This window comes from Cervus canadensis, chromosome 19 (genome assembly GCF_019320065.1).
Source record: "Cervus canadensis isolate Bull #8, Minnesota chromosome 19, ASM1932006v1, whole genome shotgun sequence".
NCBI classification, from domain to species: Eukaryota; Metazoa; Chordata; class Mammalia; order Artiodactyla; family Cervidae; genus Cervus; species Cervus canadensis.
Genome location: NC_057404.1, coordinates 50,731,314 through 50,749,829, shown reverse-complemented (window position 1 = coordinate 50,749,829; position 18,516 = coordinate 50,731,314). Strand labels below are relative to the sequence as shown.

At 36.3% G+C, this 18,516-nt stretch overlaps 1 protein-coding gene across 50 annotated transcripts in view; it reads right to left on the bottom strand.

The window, feature by feature from the left end:
- The window catches only part of ANK2 (ankyrin 2), a 696,383-nt gene that overhangs the window by 118,668 nt on the left and 559,199 nt on the right, over positions 1-18,516 (bottom strand). For 44 of the 50 annotated variants that reach the window (XM_043438144.1, XM_043438135.1, XM_043438156.1 and 41 more), the window contains 5 exons: positions 17,405-17,503; positions 10,512-10,610; positions 6,423-6,620; positions 4,184-4,282; positions 3,924-4,022 (listed from right to left, as the gene is read on the bottom strand). In XM_043438144.1, coding sequence (XP_043294079.1) covers positions 3,924-4,022; positions 4,184-4,282; positions 6,423-6,620; positions 10,512-10,610; positions 17,405-17,503 — 594 coding nt within the window. The remainder of the gene's footprint in view (positions 1-3,923; positions 4,023-4,183; positions 4,283-6,422; positions 6,621-10,511; positions 10,611-17,404; positions 17,504-18,516) is intronic. The other 6 variants (XM_043438160.1, XM_043438140.1, XM_043438167.1 and 3 more) reach the window with 1 other exon arrangement.

The window sequence follows — 18,516 nt, the reverse complement described above, 5'->3', positions numbered from 1 at the left end:
AAATTATAAGACATTCATTTCCAGTGATCTGAATTTAAAAGCACTGAATTGGATGTCTAACTCTAATTTTCTTTTTGTTGGTGATTCATTTACCCTCTAATGACCTTATTTTCTGACGCTATCTTTTGTAAATGTATCTGGAGTATGTTATCACATCAAATAACATTATCAGAATAGCTACATTTTTTTTCACCCTTTGGATATATGGGAAGATTTTTCCTCTTCAGACAACCACGATTTCTAACTTTTCTGTATCACTTAAAACCTGTCCCTAAATAGATGAAGCTAGATCTTCTGATTAAAAAAAAAAAAAAACCTCAATTTTTTAATTCAAAGTCCTATAATAATATGGCAATTTTACTAATTTTGGAAGAAATGAAGACAAAAATAAGTTTTCTTATAAGAAGTTAAATCAAAGTGGTCTCAGGAGTACCTACTCAATGATGAATTTATATGTTTCCTTTACAAGCCAAACTTTATCAGTAAGGGGTTTCCAAAATGTAAAGTGTTTCCAGTATTTCCAGTAGCTTAAACTTAGACTACTAAGTTTCCAGTAGTCTTAGTATTTCCAATATCTTTATTTGTACTTAAAATAAGTTATTTTTATAGTGTTTATGCATTTGAAATTGATAAGATATAAACCCTAAAATATTAAACATTATATTCAAAGAAAAGTTACACATATATACACACAAATCATCTGTCTGCTTTAAAACAATGGCCTTGTTCAATTCTTATTTAATGACTTCTGGATAACTTACTTTTATCATAAATTGTCCTTATTCATTTAGCTTTATGTTATCCTTATTTATACAAAGTATAAATAAGAAAATGAAAGATATTATATATTATTTTAATCAGTAACTTCCATTTCTTAGTTACTGGGTACCTCATCTTATTCAATTACCTTATTTTCCTTATCTTCAGCTAATTAACTTTAAGGATTAGGGGACATTCTTAAATATAATATGCAGTGTGAACTTAAGCCATGAATCCATTGATTAAGAAGAGAAAAACTCTGTGTCCCGTACATTGCACTCTGGACAGCCCCCAAAGTGCTGGGGTTTTTACTCCCACGCTTGTCAATGCATACTTTGGATTATGGATGTATCACAACTGTCAGCTCAGCTTTCTAGGTTGTAAAGTACATCTGTGAGCTTTCTGGAAAGGGAACTTTGTAGTAATAATATTTGCACATGATTGAGTTGTTGGTACACTTCAAGCTTGGAGTGAATTCTGAGACAAAAACAAGACTGGCAGGAGAATGAGTATGCTCATGTCCAAAGCAGGTACTAAATTTCATGCCCCTCCTCCCAGTCATTAAGATTGACTCTGCTGACAGCTACGTTGACTTCCACTTTGGCTGCATCAGTTGGAAAGCATCAAAGCACAACAGACAGCATTGCATTCAAAAATGCAACATGATTTCAGGCAACACACAAAGGCTCCAAGGGTGGGGTACTTTGGGGTCAGGAAATGACCAACTCTGACACAGCAAGCAGGCAGCCAGTGTTCACATGGTTTCTTAATCAACCCACAAAGAGTTTTCGATCCAGTAGCTATAACCTCACGTTTTGAGAATACATCAGTTCACAGGCATCCCACTACTAGAGAAAGTTAGATTCCTCTAAATGTTGGGTTGCCAGAATTACCAAATCAAAATACAGGATGGCCGGTTAAATTTGAATTCCAGACAAAGAATAATTAATTTAGCGTAAGTGTGTCTTGACTATTGCCTGGGGAATGCATATACTAAAAACAATTAGGTGTTGTTTTTCTGAAATTCAAATTTAACTGGGAGTACTGTATTTTTTCTGGCAACCCTATCTATATGGTATCTGCTCCCTGAAGGACACATCATACAAAACTTAAAATGAGCAAACAAAAAGCAACTAAGAAACACATTCAAGGAGAGGATTGCATTGGCAGGTGCCCCTAAAGTATTTATTGTGAAGGATCTGAAGGAAAAGAGTGTGGATGGACAAATGAGAAGATGAAGAATGAAGAACTTTATAATGACCACCAGGTGGAAGTGAAAGTTTAATATAGCAATTGCCAAATTTGGGAGTATTTAAGAACCTAAAGATGTCAATATTTTTATTGCTTTAATTGCTATTTATTTTTATTTGAAAATCTGTATGTAGCCTATACAGGTATTTTTTGGTGGAATGGAGCATATTAATATGGAATAAAACCATAAGCATCAAGCAATTTGGAATTGGTCAGTTAAGAAGCAAATTAAGAGTGCCACAGAATCATACAAGCATTTCTTGTGGCTTTTCTTTGATTAAGAAAATATTTAGCAAAAATCTCCCCGCAGAAAGATTTTTCAAAGTCTCCCCTCAGAAAGATTAACATAGGGAGTTTCAACCAAGCATTGCATAGACTACACTTATCTATATTATTATTATAGCATGATGATGTAATTAACATAGTATCACCATTGCTCCTGAGATGCTGTAGGCATTTTAATGCAGAGAAGGAAAATACAGTACAGTACTCAGAGAACTTCTTTTAAAAGGTACTGGGTTGTACAGGTCTCAGTTTAAGAAAAGAGAGGCAGTCATTTCTGAACACACAAAAAGATGCTGTTGATTTCTTTTAAAGTTCTAAGAAGTGACCATAAATTAAACTCAAATTGGCATGCTGTGAAACTTATCTTTAATGGAGAAGTTAAAATTAGCATACAGTATTACTTTAGGATCAATAAGCTATAAGTAGGGTAATTATAAATATAGACTATATTTCAATTCTTTAGTGGTTTTATACTCCAATTGTGAATACAAGCAGAGGTATTAAATCATATTTAAAATCAAATGAATTTATTTCATATGGATTTTGTCCACGCATCAGAAACTTCAGCATGGAAACAGAGTGTAAAACACAAGGAAATGAGAAAGTGAGAGGGAATATGAATAAAAAGTGAACTTGAACATTTTGTTTTACAACTTAAAAGGAATGGGATACCCAAAATTAATAGCCATAGTAAACCAACTGCTTTTGAAAACATGATTCATTTTAATAACAAACACTAACATGTATTGGGGGAGTTATTTCTGTTGAATACTTTTTAAAACCTCTCAGTGGTTCAGTGGGTCCTGGTGAGCTTCAAATACTTGACATCATCTTGTACAGAGCAAGTTCTCTTGTTCAAAAGAAAATCTGCATTCAATGATCAAAGTTAAACTGGGCAGACTCCGAGAAAATGAGAGAAATAAGAAATGGGAAATAAAAATCCTAACTTAGATTATGTAGAAGAATTCTGAAATATCCAGCATTTATTGGCAGAACAAAAGCTGTCTGGAGACCAACATGGACTTTAGGATACATGAAAAGTTGCAAAATATACCTATTTCAGCAAACAAAATCAAATCAAAAGGAAAAATCAGAGTAAGGTTAGAAAATGGAAAATCCATGTAATTTAAAGAGGGAGAATTTGATAGTAAGTAAAAAAAAAAAAAAAAACTCTTGGTCTACCTCTGGTTAATCATTTGATATAACCAATTATGGTACTAAATATTTTAACCAAAATTACCTGGAATATGATTCACTAAAAACAAGTAGATTGAGCCTTAAAGTTTTTATTCCAACCAATAATTCATTCATATTCAGAGGACCTCTTAAAATGCATTTGGTTTTAATAAGTGTATTTAAGAATGTGTGGTCAATTCATCTGCACCAGGAAGCTGACACAGTCTTGCTCCACAGCTTCCAGTGTATTGTGTAAAATATTTCTTACCCTATGGAGGTTCTCCTCAGCGATATTCTAGCAATTATTTCAATAAAGTTATCACAGGGGTGCTTCCCAAAGCTCAGCCAGCCACGGAGCTTTGATCACACACACACACACACATCTCTGCACACACCCACACATGTCCTCTCGCTCTTTCTCCTGTGGTTATTCGGACCCAAGCCATACTCACAATGTTAGTGACATCTGGAGAGGCTCCGTTCTGCAGCAGAAGGAGGACAATGTTCAAGTGGCCCATGAAGGCAGCCACATGTATTGGTGTGAGGCCAGACTGTGAAACAAAGCGACAGGAGTTTTACTCCTCTGCACCGGTGGGGGCCTTGGGGCTTCTTCAGATAAATAAAATTCGGAGAGGACAGAAGATGGGTGGAAGGAAGGGGAAGAAGGAGTAAGAGAAGGAATGTTTCGTGACAAGCTGAAACATTTTTCTACCTCTGTTATAGCTTGGATTGAAGCCCCATATTTCACCAGCAGTTCCATGACTTTGATGCGGTTTTTCTTGCAGGCAATGTGCAGTGGAGTAAAACCATTCTGTGCAAAAGACAATCAAGTTAGTTGAAAACATGCAGAAACGCGTCTCACACAACTCCATGCTGGCACATTGCAGGCAGTACTGCTACATTGTCACATAATGTTACCATTTCTTCAAATGCTGTAGCTGTTGGGTTAGAGAGACAGTGATGGTGTGTTCTGGACGCTTGTGTCATATGTGGGGGGCAAGTATGGCATTGTGTGTGGTTACAGAGAAAACAAAAGGGACCTGGGCCTATTCTTCTAAGATGGAAAACACACACATAATTATGGTTTAGTTCCAAAATGGTTTAAAGTATACTAATAGGCCAGATTATGAAATGGCTTAAAGATGCTTCAAAGAATACATTTTTTTGATGATGGGCTATTTCTTAGAGTGAAAAATCATTACCTGTTTTATTTCAAAATCTAAGATTTATGATTACCTCTATAATAAATATTTCAGGTTAGCTCCTTTTTTTTTTTAGGGAAGAGGTGTTACAAATTAACAGAAATCATTATTTGTGCTGATCATTTTTTATAGCCAGAAGTTATACTGTTTATATTAAAAACTTTTTATGAGGAGTTGTTGCATGTTAGCAGAAATCATTATTTATGTTGATAATTTTATAGCCGTTATATTTCTTATGTTTTTAATATAATATTTTTATAACATGCCAATCAAGATACATTTTATTTTAGAAAGACATGATTAATAAGTGCCAAAATATTTTCAAAAATAGTATGGAGAATTTCTGAAATAACTGTAAGAAGATATCTCTTAAAAGCAAAGAAATGTGGAGAAGTTTTTAAGGTACTTTTTAACTTTCCATACTAGGCTAATGTGCAGGAATTGGGGGAAATTACATAAAAATTTGTAAACCCCATGCTTAATCCTTATGTGTTATATTTAAGTATTATATTTTTATCTGAACAATGATGACTCTATATAGAATAGCTGTATCCATTCTGCTAGTTAACAATTTTGCATGTCCCAATAGGGACTTTTTATCAGAAAACATTTTTCTACACTAACAGTTCTCGGGAAAGCATATAATTTTCTTTAACCTATGACATTATTATTCAAAACATTTTTAAACTAATTCCCCATCTATTAGCTATGTAATAAGCCAGATATAAATAACCACAGCACTTAAAAAGATCTGCAATGATTAGAGTGTGATATCTTACAAGCGTACTGGCCACTATCCAATTAAAAATGAGTACTTTTTTCTTTATAAGAAAACAAATATTCTCATGTAATTGCACATAACCCAAAAAGTATAGTTGTTTCCCAGGCAACAATAAGTAAGTTGATTCCAATGGAAAATTTCTCATAAAAGTAAGATCCAATATTTTCTAATACATTCTCTTAAATATTGATTGCCTGAAGACTAATTTAACTGACATAAACAAATAGAAAAAAGGATTTGCCTTAGTTAGAGAATTAGGAAACAAGAGGCATAAATTAATACATGCCTAATACTTCCAATGATTATGGCTAAAATATAAGTGAAGCAAGGAGACTTATTAATATTAGACTGTGAGGGAAACAGAAGGTGCTCTAGGGACAACCACTTGCAGATTTCTCTTGAGCAATTTCTGAAATAGTTCATATAAAATGCTTCCTAAAGTAAAAAGATGACAAGCATCACTTTTCTATTAGTCTATGGTTGAGTAATCAGGTCAATAAGGAACATCTCCAAGTGAATTCTTTACAGCTTACATTTTACATTACCGTACACAGTGAAATCTGTTCACCACTTTAAAACATTTTTCCCCCCAAAGATTATAAAGTTTAGCTTTTTTCCAATTTTATTCTGACTCTACATAGAGTGTATAGAACTTATTTTTATAACTGCCTATTTTGCAACTCCTATTTTCCATTTAAAAATGCTTATCCCTCCAGAGGTTTCACATTATCTATGACTTGCTAATTATGGCAATGTTACCTTGGTGTTCTCTTAAATCTATCCCTGCCATTATTTAATAGCAAACTGTGAAGGCATGAAGTAGGCAGGCAACGTGTGGGAGGTGGCATTTTTAGAACTAATTACACATCTGTAACCATGCACGGCTGGTGTCTGCAACCACTGATCGATCAGTGTGGGTTTGCTGGTGTCAGTCTGTATTCATCTAACGCGGGCTGGGCCAGGTTTACCAGGGCTCTGGCGTTCGGGTTGGCTCTCTTGTCCAGAAGAAGTTTGGTTACACGGTAGTGGCCACAGTGTGCGGCAACGTGGAGGGCCGTCAAGTAGTCCAAGGTGACGTCATCAACAGGCGCCTTGTGCTGGAGCAGGTGCTTCACACATTCCACGTGGTCCCCCTGTGCAGCCATGTGAAGTGGAGACAGCCCATTCTGCGCATCAAAACCAAACCAGGCCACATTTTAGTCATACTGGGTAATGTAAGAGAGAGGAAGACACATCCTATGCTATCACTCATACGTGGAATCTAGCAAAAGGGCACAGATGAACTTATTTACAAAACAGAAGCAGAATCACAGATGCAGACAACAAGCTTAAGGTTATGGAGGGATAAGGGTGGAAGAGGGATAAATTGGGGGATTGAAGTTGATATATACACACACTACTATATATACACACTATATATAAATAGATAATTAATAAGGACCTATTGTGTAGCACAGGAACTCTACTCAATACTCTGTAATGGCCTATATGGGAAAAGAATCTAAAAAACAGTGGATGTATGTATAACTGATTCACTTTGCTGTAGACCTGAAATTAACATAACATTGTGAATCAACTATATTCCAATAAAATTTTTAAAAAAAGAAGAAGTTTGAAGGAACAAGAAAATGTATAGAACAATCAGATGGCAGGGAGTGACAGTGAACAGACCTGGAAATACAGTATGTAGTCAGGCAGCAGCAGGCTGACTTAGGGATCTCAGGGATCATTAGGGATTACAAAGTTAAAGAGAGCCCCATCACTGCAGTTGGGTGCTTTCTGCAGCCCCATTCAGCCTCAAAAATGGGAGCTGGATTTAATCAGGGTGAAATGTAGCAAGTGTGTATGAGTATGTCAGGGAGTGGTACAAGTAACCAGGGAATTTCTGGTGCATTGTGGTGAGGGCATAAGGTGAACGGGGACCGTTCAACGACTGGCTAATGACACCAGCACAATAAACACTTTTCTGGAGCTGGGCTTCTGGGGAGTATTCACTGAAACAGAGGAGGAGGTGGTTGGACAGAGGGGAGGTTAAACACAGAAATTACAGAGGCTTTACAGTGACCAAACTGAGAGGCCAAGTGGGAGGATCATCTACTGCTCTCACCAAGATTGTTAAAACCACCAATTGGAACCGGGGTTGTGGGGACTTCCCTGGTGGTCCAGTTGCTAAGACCCAACACTCTCAATGCAAGGGGTCCAGGTTTGATCCCTGGTGATGGACTAGATCTTGTATCACAACTAAGACCCAGTGCATCCAAATAAATAATGGATACATCTGTTTTGTTTTGTTTTTTTTTTAAAGGATGAGTTGTGGAGAAGAGTCACAGTTTATTGAGAATTTGAATTTTCAAAGAAAGAGGGAGAGTGACAACTAAACAGATGAATATTTGCTTGAAGGAGGAATAACAGATGATACAAACATGGGAGATTTTCTGGAGAGGGAGGGAAGATAGTCTGCTATTAGTTGCTGTGGCGCTTTCCAGGCTAGTGGTATCAACTCACTCCAAGATGGTTAAGTCATTTTCTTCTCTTTCTTACCAAAAACATAGTTCTACTCTTTGTAACTAACTCCTTTTCTATCTTACCCACGTAAATTTCAAGCTTCTTCAAAATACAGATGCCATATTATTTATCTTGATAGTCCCTTGGTGTCCAGAACACTGTTTGGCATATTGTAGCTACTCACTATGATAGACTGATGATGCATGCATGCATGCTCAGTTGTTTCAATCATGTTCGAATCTTTGCAACCCTAAGGACTGTAGCCCACCAGGATCTCTCTCCATGGGATTCTCCAGGCAAGAATACTGGAGTGGGTTGCCATGCCCTTCTCCAGGGGATCTTCCCGACACAGGGATCAAACCTGCATCTCCTGCATCTCGTGTATTTCAAGCAGATACTTTACCCACTGAATCTCCTGGGAAGCCCAGTTTGATGATATATGAATGATATCTGATTTTAAAAGTAGGCCAGTAAAAAATTCCATCAAGGTAATCCATAGTCTTCATTAGTGATTACAATTACAGGCAAATTCTGCAGATGAGATTATTTAATAGTTTGTGGAATAGCCTATCTGCCTACCCTCAATTTGATACAGGTCTTTTATTAGTTATAGCATGCCCCGTCTGAAATTTTGTTCTTTCCATTTAAATTTCAATCTGTTTCCTCAACAAAATTTTCCTTAATTATGTACGCATTACTCAGCCCAAAATGTTGCATTTTAAAGACAGATCTTTACAACATTCATAGTATAGATATAAGAATGAAAATGATGCAGATGATTTATTCTTTATCTTCATATACTTCTGATTTGAAGCCACCCTTTTAGGACCTATGAGGCACATCTCTAAAGACTGAGTTCATTCTATACAAATTTTGAGCCTGTGAGCTTGTTTTTGCTCCAGTGATTTCAATTAAATATTTAATTATAACATAAATTGAAAAATATGTACTTGTGTTGGCTGCCTTATTTTTCTCAGCTTACCCTAGTTAGAGCATCGGTTGATATGAATCATGTTCAGGGGATGGAAGGAATGCAATAGGGAGAAAATAAAAGAATTGTCCCTTGTCTAACTTTCTGCTGTATTTAAGGATCCAAGTGTTGTTACATTTCCCATTAAATAACTCTGTGATTATTTTCAGACTGTGTCTCACAATATCTTCTGGTAACCCAAAGAAAATATCCAATAAATCAGCTCATCACTCTGTTTCTGTTTGTATGGATAAGAGTTTTCCTCATAGCTGGGAATATTGATGAAATGAGACCAAAATATACTAGATGTACTATGCCATAGAGAACAATATGCTTGTTTAATTGTTCTCTGTAGCTAGACTATCCTAACTTTTGCTTTTCAAATCACGTATTAATCCCAATTATAATCAACCAACACCACTGGTGAGTAATTCTTTTTAATAGTTTGTCTAAGAAATAAAGATTGGAGAGACAGAAATCTTATCTTGTATTGCTATTTGAACTTCTTTAAAACATAATTTTATACGCATTTTATAGCCATCTCAAAGTATCATAAAAATGTAGACTAACAGAATGTTTAGAAACATTCTCACATATATAATATTCTCATTTATATATACTACAGTAATATTCACATTTCTATCTACAGAGAGAACAGCAGGTAAAAATGTAGAAATAATCTGAAGTTATACATTTAATATAATATAAAGTTGGCTTAAAACTCAACACGCAGGAAACTAAGATCATGGCATCCAGTCCCATCACTTCATGGCAAATAGATGGGGAAACGGTGGAAACAGTTACAGACTTTATTTTTGGAGGTTCCAAAATCACTGCAGATGGTGACTGCAACCATGAAATTAAAAGATGCTTACTCCTTGGAAGAAAAGTTATGACCAACCTAGACAGCATATTAAAAAGCAGAGACATCACTTTACCAACAAAGGTCTGTCTAGTCAAGGCTATGGTTTTTCCAGTAGTCATGTATTGATGTGAGAGTTGGACTATAAAGAAAGCTGAGCACCGAAGAATTGATGCTTTTGAGCTGTGGTGTTAGAGAAGACTCTTGAGAGTCCCTTGGACTGTAGGAGATCCAACCAGTCCATCCTAAAGGAAATCAGTCCTGAATATTCACTGGAAGGACTGATGTTGGATGAAACTCCAATACTTTGGCCACCTGATGTGAAAGAACTGACTCATTGGAAAAGACCCTGATGCTGGCAGGGATTGAAGGCAGGAGGAGAAGGGGGCAACAGAGGATGAGATGGTTGGACGGCATCACCGACTCAATGGACATGAGTTTGAGTAAACGAGAGTTGGTGATGGACAGGGAGGCCTGGCGTGCTGCAGTCCATGGGGTCGCAAAGAGTTGGAGACGACGGGGTGAACTGATACATTTAATACATCTCAGTGCATGTATTTTTAAAATAATTTTTAAAGTTTGATACCTATAACTCATTCCTCAAACACAACTATTGAGCAACTAGAATATGTCCAGCTGATGCTTTGATTTTAAGAATAGATATTATCAAAAAATGTCATAAAGAGTTTGCGAGACACCATCTTCCTCATAACAACTCACCTTTGTCCTTGCCAGCAAGGGAGCGCCCCGCTCCAGCAGAAGCTCCACCACTTGGTCATGCCCACTCCTTGCAGCACAATGAAGAGGTGTCAACCCATCCTGCCAAAAGAATGAAAGATAAAGCTTGAGGTCACTTAAAACAAACAAACAAACCAAGATTGTATCTGCTGCCATCTTGAAGAGAGGGTTTTCTAAATTTAGTCCCAATGACTCAGATCAGTGATAGAATTGCTATCAGTTAAGTGATAGAGAAGAAAACTTAAGAGAGAAAACAAGATAGAGAGATCTTGATAGAGAGAAAGAGAAAGGCAAAGACAAAACAGAAAGAGGGAGAGAATAAGAGAAATCCCATGTGTGGAGGTTCAACATTAAAAAAAAAAAAAAAAGAAAAAAACTGTGGCTGGTCATGAATTTGCATATTTAGGAAGATGGAGAAGCAAAGTGTGCTGCATTTGTTGAACTTCAAAGTCCTACTTGCCTGGAGCCACCCCCAGAGATGATATTTGATGATTCTATTTTCATTCTGGTTATCCTAACACAGCTCCTAAAAATTCTTCTTAATCTAACTTGTCCATCTATCTTCTCTCTTAAATTGTCACTTTTGATAAATTCATCTGAAATGCTCCATGAGGCTTATTAAAAAAGGGTCATTTTTTTTCACCTTCTTCTAAAGGTTTCTGCTCATATTTTCATCATTTTACAAAATACATAAAAGATTAAATTTATTATCAGTAAATAGCATTAAAATAGTGTCAAAATTATGGCACAACTGCATGTTATGCTATTTATAAAACTTTCTGACCTTGATAATGTCACGGGTAGTTTTTAACTCTAGGGCAATCTCCAATACTTTGGCCACCTGATGTGAAGAACTGACCCATTGGAAAAGACCCTGATGCTGGGAAAGATTGAAGGCAGGAGGAGAAGGGGATGACAGGGGATCAGACGGCTGGATGGCAGCACTGACTCGATGGACATGAGTTTGAGCAAGCTCCAGGATTGGTGATGGACAGGGAGGCCTGGCGTGCTGCCATGGGGTCGCAAAGAGTCGGACACAACTGAGCAACTGAACTGAACTGAATCTCCAAGTACCCTCAGTCTTTTGGGTTTTATTTCTCTTTAGGGCAACATGCCCCAAGAGCAGAATAGATGGAAAATATGATATAAGATATGTAAAACAAGATATAAGAACAATGGGTAAGAAGCAAAACAGAAAATAAAACCGTGCGTACATAAATTTACTAGTGATTTCAGATTTAAAGGAAAATAAGGATTGTCTCAGGAAAAGAAGTTGGGAAGGTATATAGTAGAGAAAGTGAGGGATGTCAAGCAGTTAAGAGGACTTTAGAAGCTTCTGGTTTATCCAGAATTTTAATGGCCTATCTTTTGTGTCTCTGCTTCAGTGACTGCTATCTCTGGGTTATGTTTTCCTCCTAATAAATATCACTCATCTGGATTGCAACACTCTTCCTGATCCAACATTCTGCGAGGTCTAAGCTACCTATCTTCCATTTGCCCTTTCAGATCTGTGCTCTGCCATTCTCCACCGTGGGCTTCCTGCCCCCTGGCTTCCTGCCCCCTGGCTTCTGGCTGGGGTTGGCCAATGGGATAAACAGCAAGACATAGAGGCAACCTCCTGAAGGGTCTCCTGGGTCTGGCAGTGACTCTTTAACCAAGTGTGCACTCCCACCAAAACAGCCTTCTGTGTACAACGCTCTCCTCTGAAGGGCGGTGACCTCTTCTCCTTCTCACCTCTCAGACCTAGGGTTGGTCATGAGCCCTGCTGGTCACTAGCCCCAGGGATATGCCACCATCCCTGTTGCCTCTCCGTCAGTCCAGCTACAATGGTGTAAATAAGCCCTTGAATAATCTCTATTCAAATTATCAAATTTGAGTGTGCCATCTGATTTTGGCTAGGACCTTAATGATAACTATTGCTTGCTTTGTTAAATCTCTTTGGCCAGTACTGAGATACTAATAACCAAAATAGACCTTGCGGTTTTTGGGTATCTGGGAATTAGCATGAAAAGACTGTCTTTTCAGCAAAAAGTATGTATAAAAACTACTGCAGTTGGGATGCCAATGTATTTTAAAGTTTGCCAAAAGAAACTTAAAAGAAAAACTGTGTGGACAGGTGATTACCATGATGACGCATTTGTATACTGCTATCAGCGACTGGTGGTGGACGTAGTGAGCACTGGTTGCTGTATTCTAAGTGAAACAGCAATTAGATGCAACTGTATGTCTCAAACGTGTTCTCGGTGGGGGCTTCATGAGGTCTAGAGTTTAAGAAATTCAACACAGCAAATGAACACAGTCCAGCATGTAGTCTCTGGAAGCACTGAGCTCTGGGTGTGAGTGTGTCTTGGAACAACCCACCATGGGTGAATCTGCCTGAGGCTCAGCTTCACGATATGCTGCATGAAGATGGTTTTTCTTACCCAGTTTTATTTACAGCCTTGTTTGAAAGATGAAGGGATGCTATTTCAAATCACGTTTAGAAAAGGCAGAGTATTGTTTTCTATAGATTGTATGAAATATTCATTGCATAATTATTTTGAAACCTCCAAAATGCTCTCAGAACAATAGGAAAATATGGAGCACACTTAATAAACCCACCAGAATAGCAAGGAACTGTAAGGGTTAAATAATTGGTTCTACTAATAAATATTACAATTTAGTGATGTAATTTATCTGCCTGTATAAATGATATGTAAATTGTATCAAATTCAAGTTGCCCAATATTATCAATCTGGGAAGATTTGGGATATTGTCTAAAAAATACAGTGTCTCAAAGTACAGCATCTCATCCCCTGTCCCAAATCTTTATCGAGATGTTTTGAGTTCAAGAATATTTTAAACTCTTTTCACTCTTAGGAACTATTACCTGTTCATTACCTTTTTTTTTTTTTACTTACTTTCTTAAGACCGTATTTGAAGATTACCTTTTCCCCCGCTTCAGCGTCCCCTTCCCTATGTTCTCTTCCCCCCACCACATTGGAACCATTTCAAATCACACTGCAATGTCTGTAATTCTTAAAAGGACACCATTTATCTGGCTAGTAACCCACAGCATTAGCTTCTTACAACCATTTCTCTTCTTATCTTTTCCTCTCCTCCCTGTCAGCTTAGATTATTCTTCCAGCAGTGTATCCTAAAGTCTGTGTGTTAATATAAGCTCTGCCAATTACTAAGCTGTGTGTCCTTGGTTAAGTTACATAACTCCTCTGAAACTCATTTTTTCACATTGGTAGTCTCATTCAATTGAAACCACCATATCTTCTCAATAAGAAAACTTGGTAAGTTGTTAGGAAGATGAATTAAGATGATATTAGCATAGTACTTAACAGAGTGCCTAGAACAGCATGTGCACATGACGACTTATAGGCACTCCTACCACTTTAATTATTCCTTCTAATAACGAGTAGCAGGGGTGATCTCTTTTTCTGATGCATTGTTTTTCATTTATCATCCTCTAATGTTTTTTGCATATTTTTATTGCTTGCATTGAAATATATCTTTCAATATTTTAACCATAATTCTTATAGGAAGTATTTCCACATTTAGATAAAAATAAGTTTAAAAATAAAAAAGAATAGTGCCTTTAATAAAAGTTGAATTGATAATATCATGTTTAACTAGCTATAACATTTTGTTTTAACATGAAAATGAGGTTGTTCAGACAGCAGAAAACCAAGGCTCTGGTGAAAATGTCTTAAAGTTTCACATGAGATTCTAGTCAATGATGAGAATGCCTCTGAGATGCAAAATGTCTCAATGATTGATACAATGCTGGTGAAAGTGGAGAGAAACTGTGGATATGATTTTTTAAATTGCTCCAAAGCCTTTACATATCATATTACAGAATAATGTTTATATTATTTAAAATTTCATCTATAGACACATTGTTATATTACCTAAAAAGATAGTCAAAAACAAATACAACATTTAAAAATTTTTAAATATATTTTTAAAGGACTAAAGAAAAACAAACCATGAATCGGCCTCCTGATTCCAGACATAGTCCTGGATTTTCAGTATTTACCTCTACGTGATTTTACTTTTGGTAAGAAGGATACAGGTATAATAACTATAGCCAAAACCTAAAGAATATAACAGCTTTCAAAATTCTACTTTAGAAGTGAGGAAATATTTCACTTATGGGAAAAGCTCAGTGCCACCTTCAGTATTGTGACTGATCCTAGGGTACATTGGAATCAGTTTGCGCAAATCGGTGAGAGTCAACCTTTTGCCTAGCTTTTCTCAGTTCTGCATCTGTGATAGGACACTGGTAGCTCTAGTTGGCCATGATACAAGTATGGAAGTATTTACACCATGCGGATCACCAGAGTGAAAGGCTACAAATCAGAGTCTATGGTTTATTTTTTTGAAGAGCTTATTATTAAACTTTTACCAGTACATGGCTAACCTGCTCCCTTGGGTATTCTTGATATGCATCTCTGAGTACAGGGATCTAGTCTGTTAACAGCTGTATCACTAGGGTTCATAACACCAAGTAGGAAACCAAGAATTATTTGTTTAAGGAAGGAATGAACAGAAGGTCTGCACAATGTGTACAATTAGAAAATCTATTTTCACTTTATAAATTCCTGAGTGAAATTCTATTTATTTGCTATATCTAAAAGCTACACTGGATGAAATACAGTCCAAATATTCCCTATAAGAAGAAAGCAATGCTTACATTGACAGAACTAGTATAAAAATCTGTTTCTTAATATTCTTTTTATGAAAAAGCAATGCTCATTTGCAGTTACACTTTTAAATCATATATGCAAATGTATGAAGGGCAAGCAAATTAGAGCATATTGTAAAGGACAAAGCAAATATTGTGATGATCAATAAAAACAAAATCAATTGCCTCAATAATGAATGAATACACCAGAAAAGCATTAATAAGAGTAACATGCAGCCTTAAAACACTGATGAAGATAATTTTTTTTTTTTGCATTTACAAAGTGCTATCTTTACATTGGTCCTCTCAATTACTAGAGTCTCAAGAGAGACAGACAGGTAAGTGTAAAGGGACTCATTATGTAAGTAATGTACTTAAAGAAGGAGGTACAGAAACTTTTTCTTTCAAATACAGAGAAGAAGTAAGCAAAGCATGTGACATTACATGTAATTATTCCAAATTCTGCATGCCTACAGCATAGCAAGAGAAAAGGCATGCCATCAAAGCAAAGGGTAGAAACCAGAGAAGATCCTGGTGAAAGACACTAGACACCATAGCAAAGATCTTGACAGACAAAGCAAACCATTTCAGAATTCCCACGTGATAACATGACCCAGGTGCTATGGACCAAATGTCTTAGAGAAATGAGATTTAAAAAGTAATATATTCTAAAGTCATTAAAAACCAAATTGTAGAGTCTGGCACTGGTGTAGTTTCTAAAAGCTCAAAGATGATAAGATTTATTAAAATATTTTTTAGTGTTAAGATTTGCAAGGGAATTAGGTTAGATCTTTATTCCTTCGACTATGAGAATGCAGAGTCCCAGAATTAAACAAAGTGACAATAAAATATCATAAGGGACATATTCTATCTACTAACTTATATAGACTTCTTCCATCATACATTTCAGAATTTTACATAATATGGATGTTTAAAGTTTTGCTTAAGTCTATGATTAATCAAATGTATTCGAGAATTAACACTGAAGTACTAGAATTAACACTGATGTACAATTACATCAATTGTACATCATTTCCATAACATGATAAAAATTATGAGTAGCTAAGTAATTTATTGGTAGTTCAGCTGGTAAAGAATCCTCAATGCAGGAGACCCTGGTTTGATTTCTGGACTAGGAAGATCCTCTGGAGAAGGGATAGGCTACCCACTCCAGTATTCTTGGGTTTCCCTGGTGGCTCAGATGGTAATGAAGAATCCACCTGCAATGTAGGAGACCTAGGTTCGATCCCTGGATTGGGAAGATCCCCTGGGGGAGGGCATAGTAACCCACTCCAGTATTCTTGCTTGGAGAATCCCCATGGACAGAGGAGCCTGCTGGGCTACAGTCCATGGGTTGCAGAGTCAGATACAACTGAGCAACTAACCACAAAGCACTTAAAAAAATACCTAAGAGTTGATTCTCACACAACCCTATGAGGTAGGTAGTATTATTAGACTAACTAAGTTTAGAGAAGATAAGTAAAAGGTTAATATCACTCAGTTAGTAAGCAGAAGTAGGATTTGAAATCAGGTAGTCTGCATTCAGAGTCTGCACTTTAAACAGTTGAATTGTCCTGCTATCTTATTATCTAGTTTTTGGGAGTGCATAAAATTTGAAATGAATGAAGGGCACTGTCTCTTGGCAAGTTGACATGAGTAAAAGTGCAACATAGTAATAACTGTATGCCTTTTTTTCCATAAGCATAGCCGCATATCTCCTGCTCAGATCCCTATAGCATAGCCAGTTAAGAAAAATGACTTAGGAATTGAAAAGTTCAAACCAAAAGATTTTCAACATGTTTTAAAATATTTTTATGTAAAAACCACACTCTCATAGCTTAATGTGTCCTAATGAGTTTGGGCTCTTGATATTTATGGCTAGCCAAATCACAGATGAGCAAGTTCAATCTTTGATCTTTGTGCCCAGAAAATCAGTAAGCAAGAACTTTAAAAACTCTCTCCTTGAGGAGTTAGCATTGTGCTTCTCTGGGTACTTATGAGCAAATATTAGTGCCACTTTATCATGTAAAACCTTTATATAATGTATGAAGTTTAAATCAAATCCAAGAAGGTAATTTCCTGGAAAATGCATTGCTTGTGTTGAGGGACTGGTACTTTAAAGTGCCTGCTAAAAGAATACAAAAAATAATAATTGAAAGAACAGAGACACTCAGGAAATTGAAAGAACAGAGACACTCACGCGAGTTTTGGCGTCAATCTGAGCACCGCGATCCAGTAAGAGCTTCACCATGCTTGCGTTTCCCCTCTTGGAAGCCACGTGCAGAGGAGTGATCCCATTCTACACCGTGCAGAGACCAGACAAAAACATGTTGATATGACAGGGCATGGTGGTGCTGGCTTTGTGCTCAAGAGCACAAAGGAGGTTGTGACCTATTTTGCAATTTTATCCAAGGTTTCTATGGCTTCAATGCTTTTGATTTTTAAGGAACAAAAAAAGCACACAAACCATATAGCACTATAGAGAATGAAAAATACAATGAAACTGCATAACTAAGTTAATCAATAACTATGACATATGTACTAAATCTACACATCACAGTCAAGAGACAAAGGAAGCAATTTTGCATAATAGAAAAGCAAAATTTCAGATCCTACCTAGGATAGAGCCCTAGTCCAAAGTCTATCTTTCTTAAAACATTCATGCACTTAAAGATTCTGGGATCCTCAAGTTTGCTATCCTTAAAAATGGAATACACATATGCCAATAAATACCCAATGGGAAAATGACTCTTAAAAACATCTTCTTCAGAATAATTCAGTATGAAAAACTTGAAAATAACTCAATATAGCTTCAGGGCAGAAGATTTCTAAGGACAAAGACACTGTAAGCATGAATTATATGTATTTCTTTTTCTTGGCTATTCTATAATCATCATGATGTCAAGGATACATACCTTGTCAAGGATATGATTTTTTGGTATGCTATGTTTTTGCAAAATCAAGTATTGCATTTACAGTATATTAAATATACTGAATTTTATATCTGTCATGTAAGTGAATTCTTTCCAATGAAAGTATACCATTAAACCTGTAACACCTCGTAATAACTTTAGCTAATATGACTCCCCATATGACCAAATTCTCAATCTATTTTAAAAAATCCGTGTCAAATTATGTGCCCTATAATCACTGTTAAGACATAGTATAAATGTACTTATATATTTTATACTGAACATTTTAACAGTTTTTTACTGACTTGAAGATTCTCATTCATGATTCATGGTGTGACCTTTAAATGTAACTGCTCAAACTGATGTCAAATCAACATCCTCCTTATCGAAAGTGATCTGC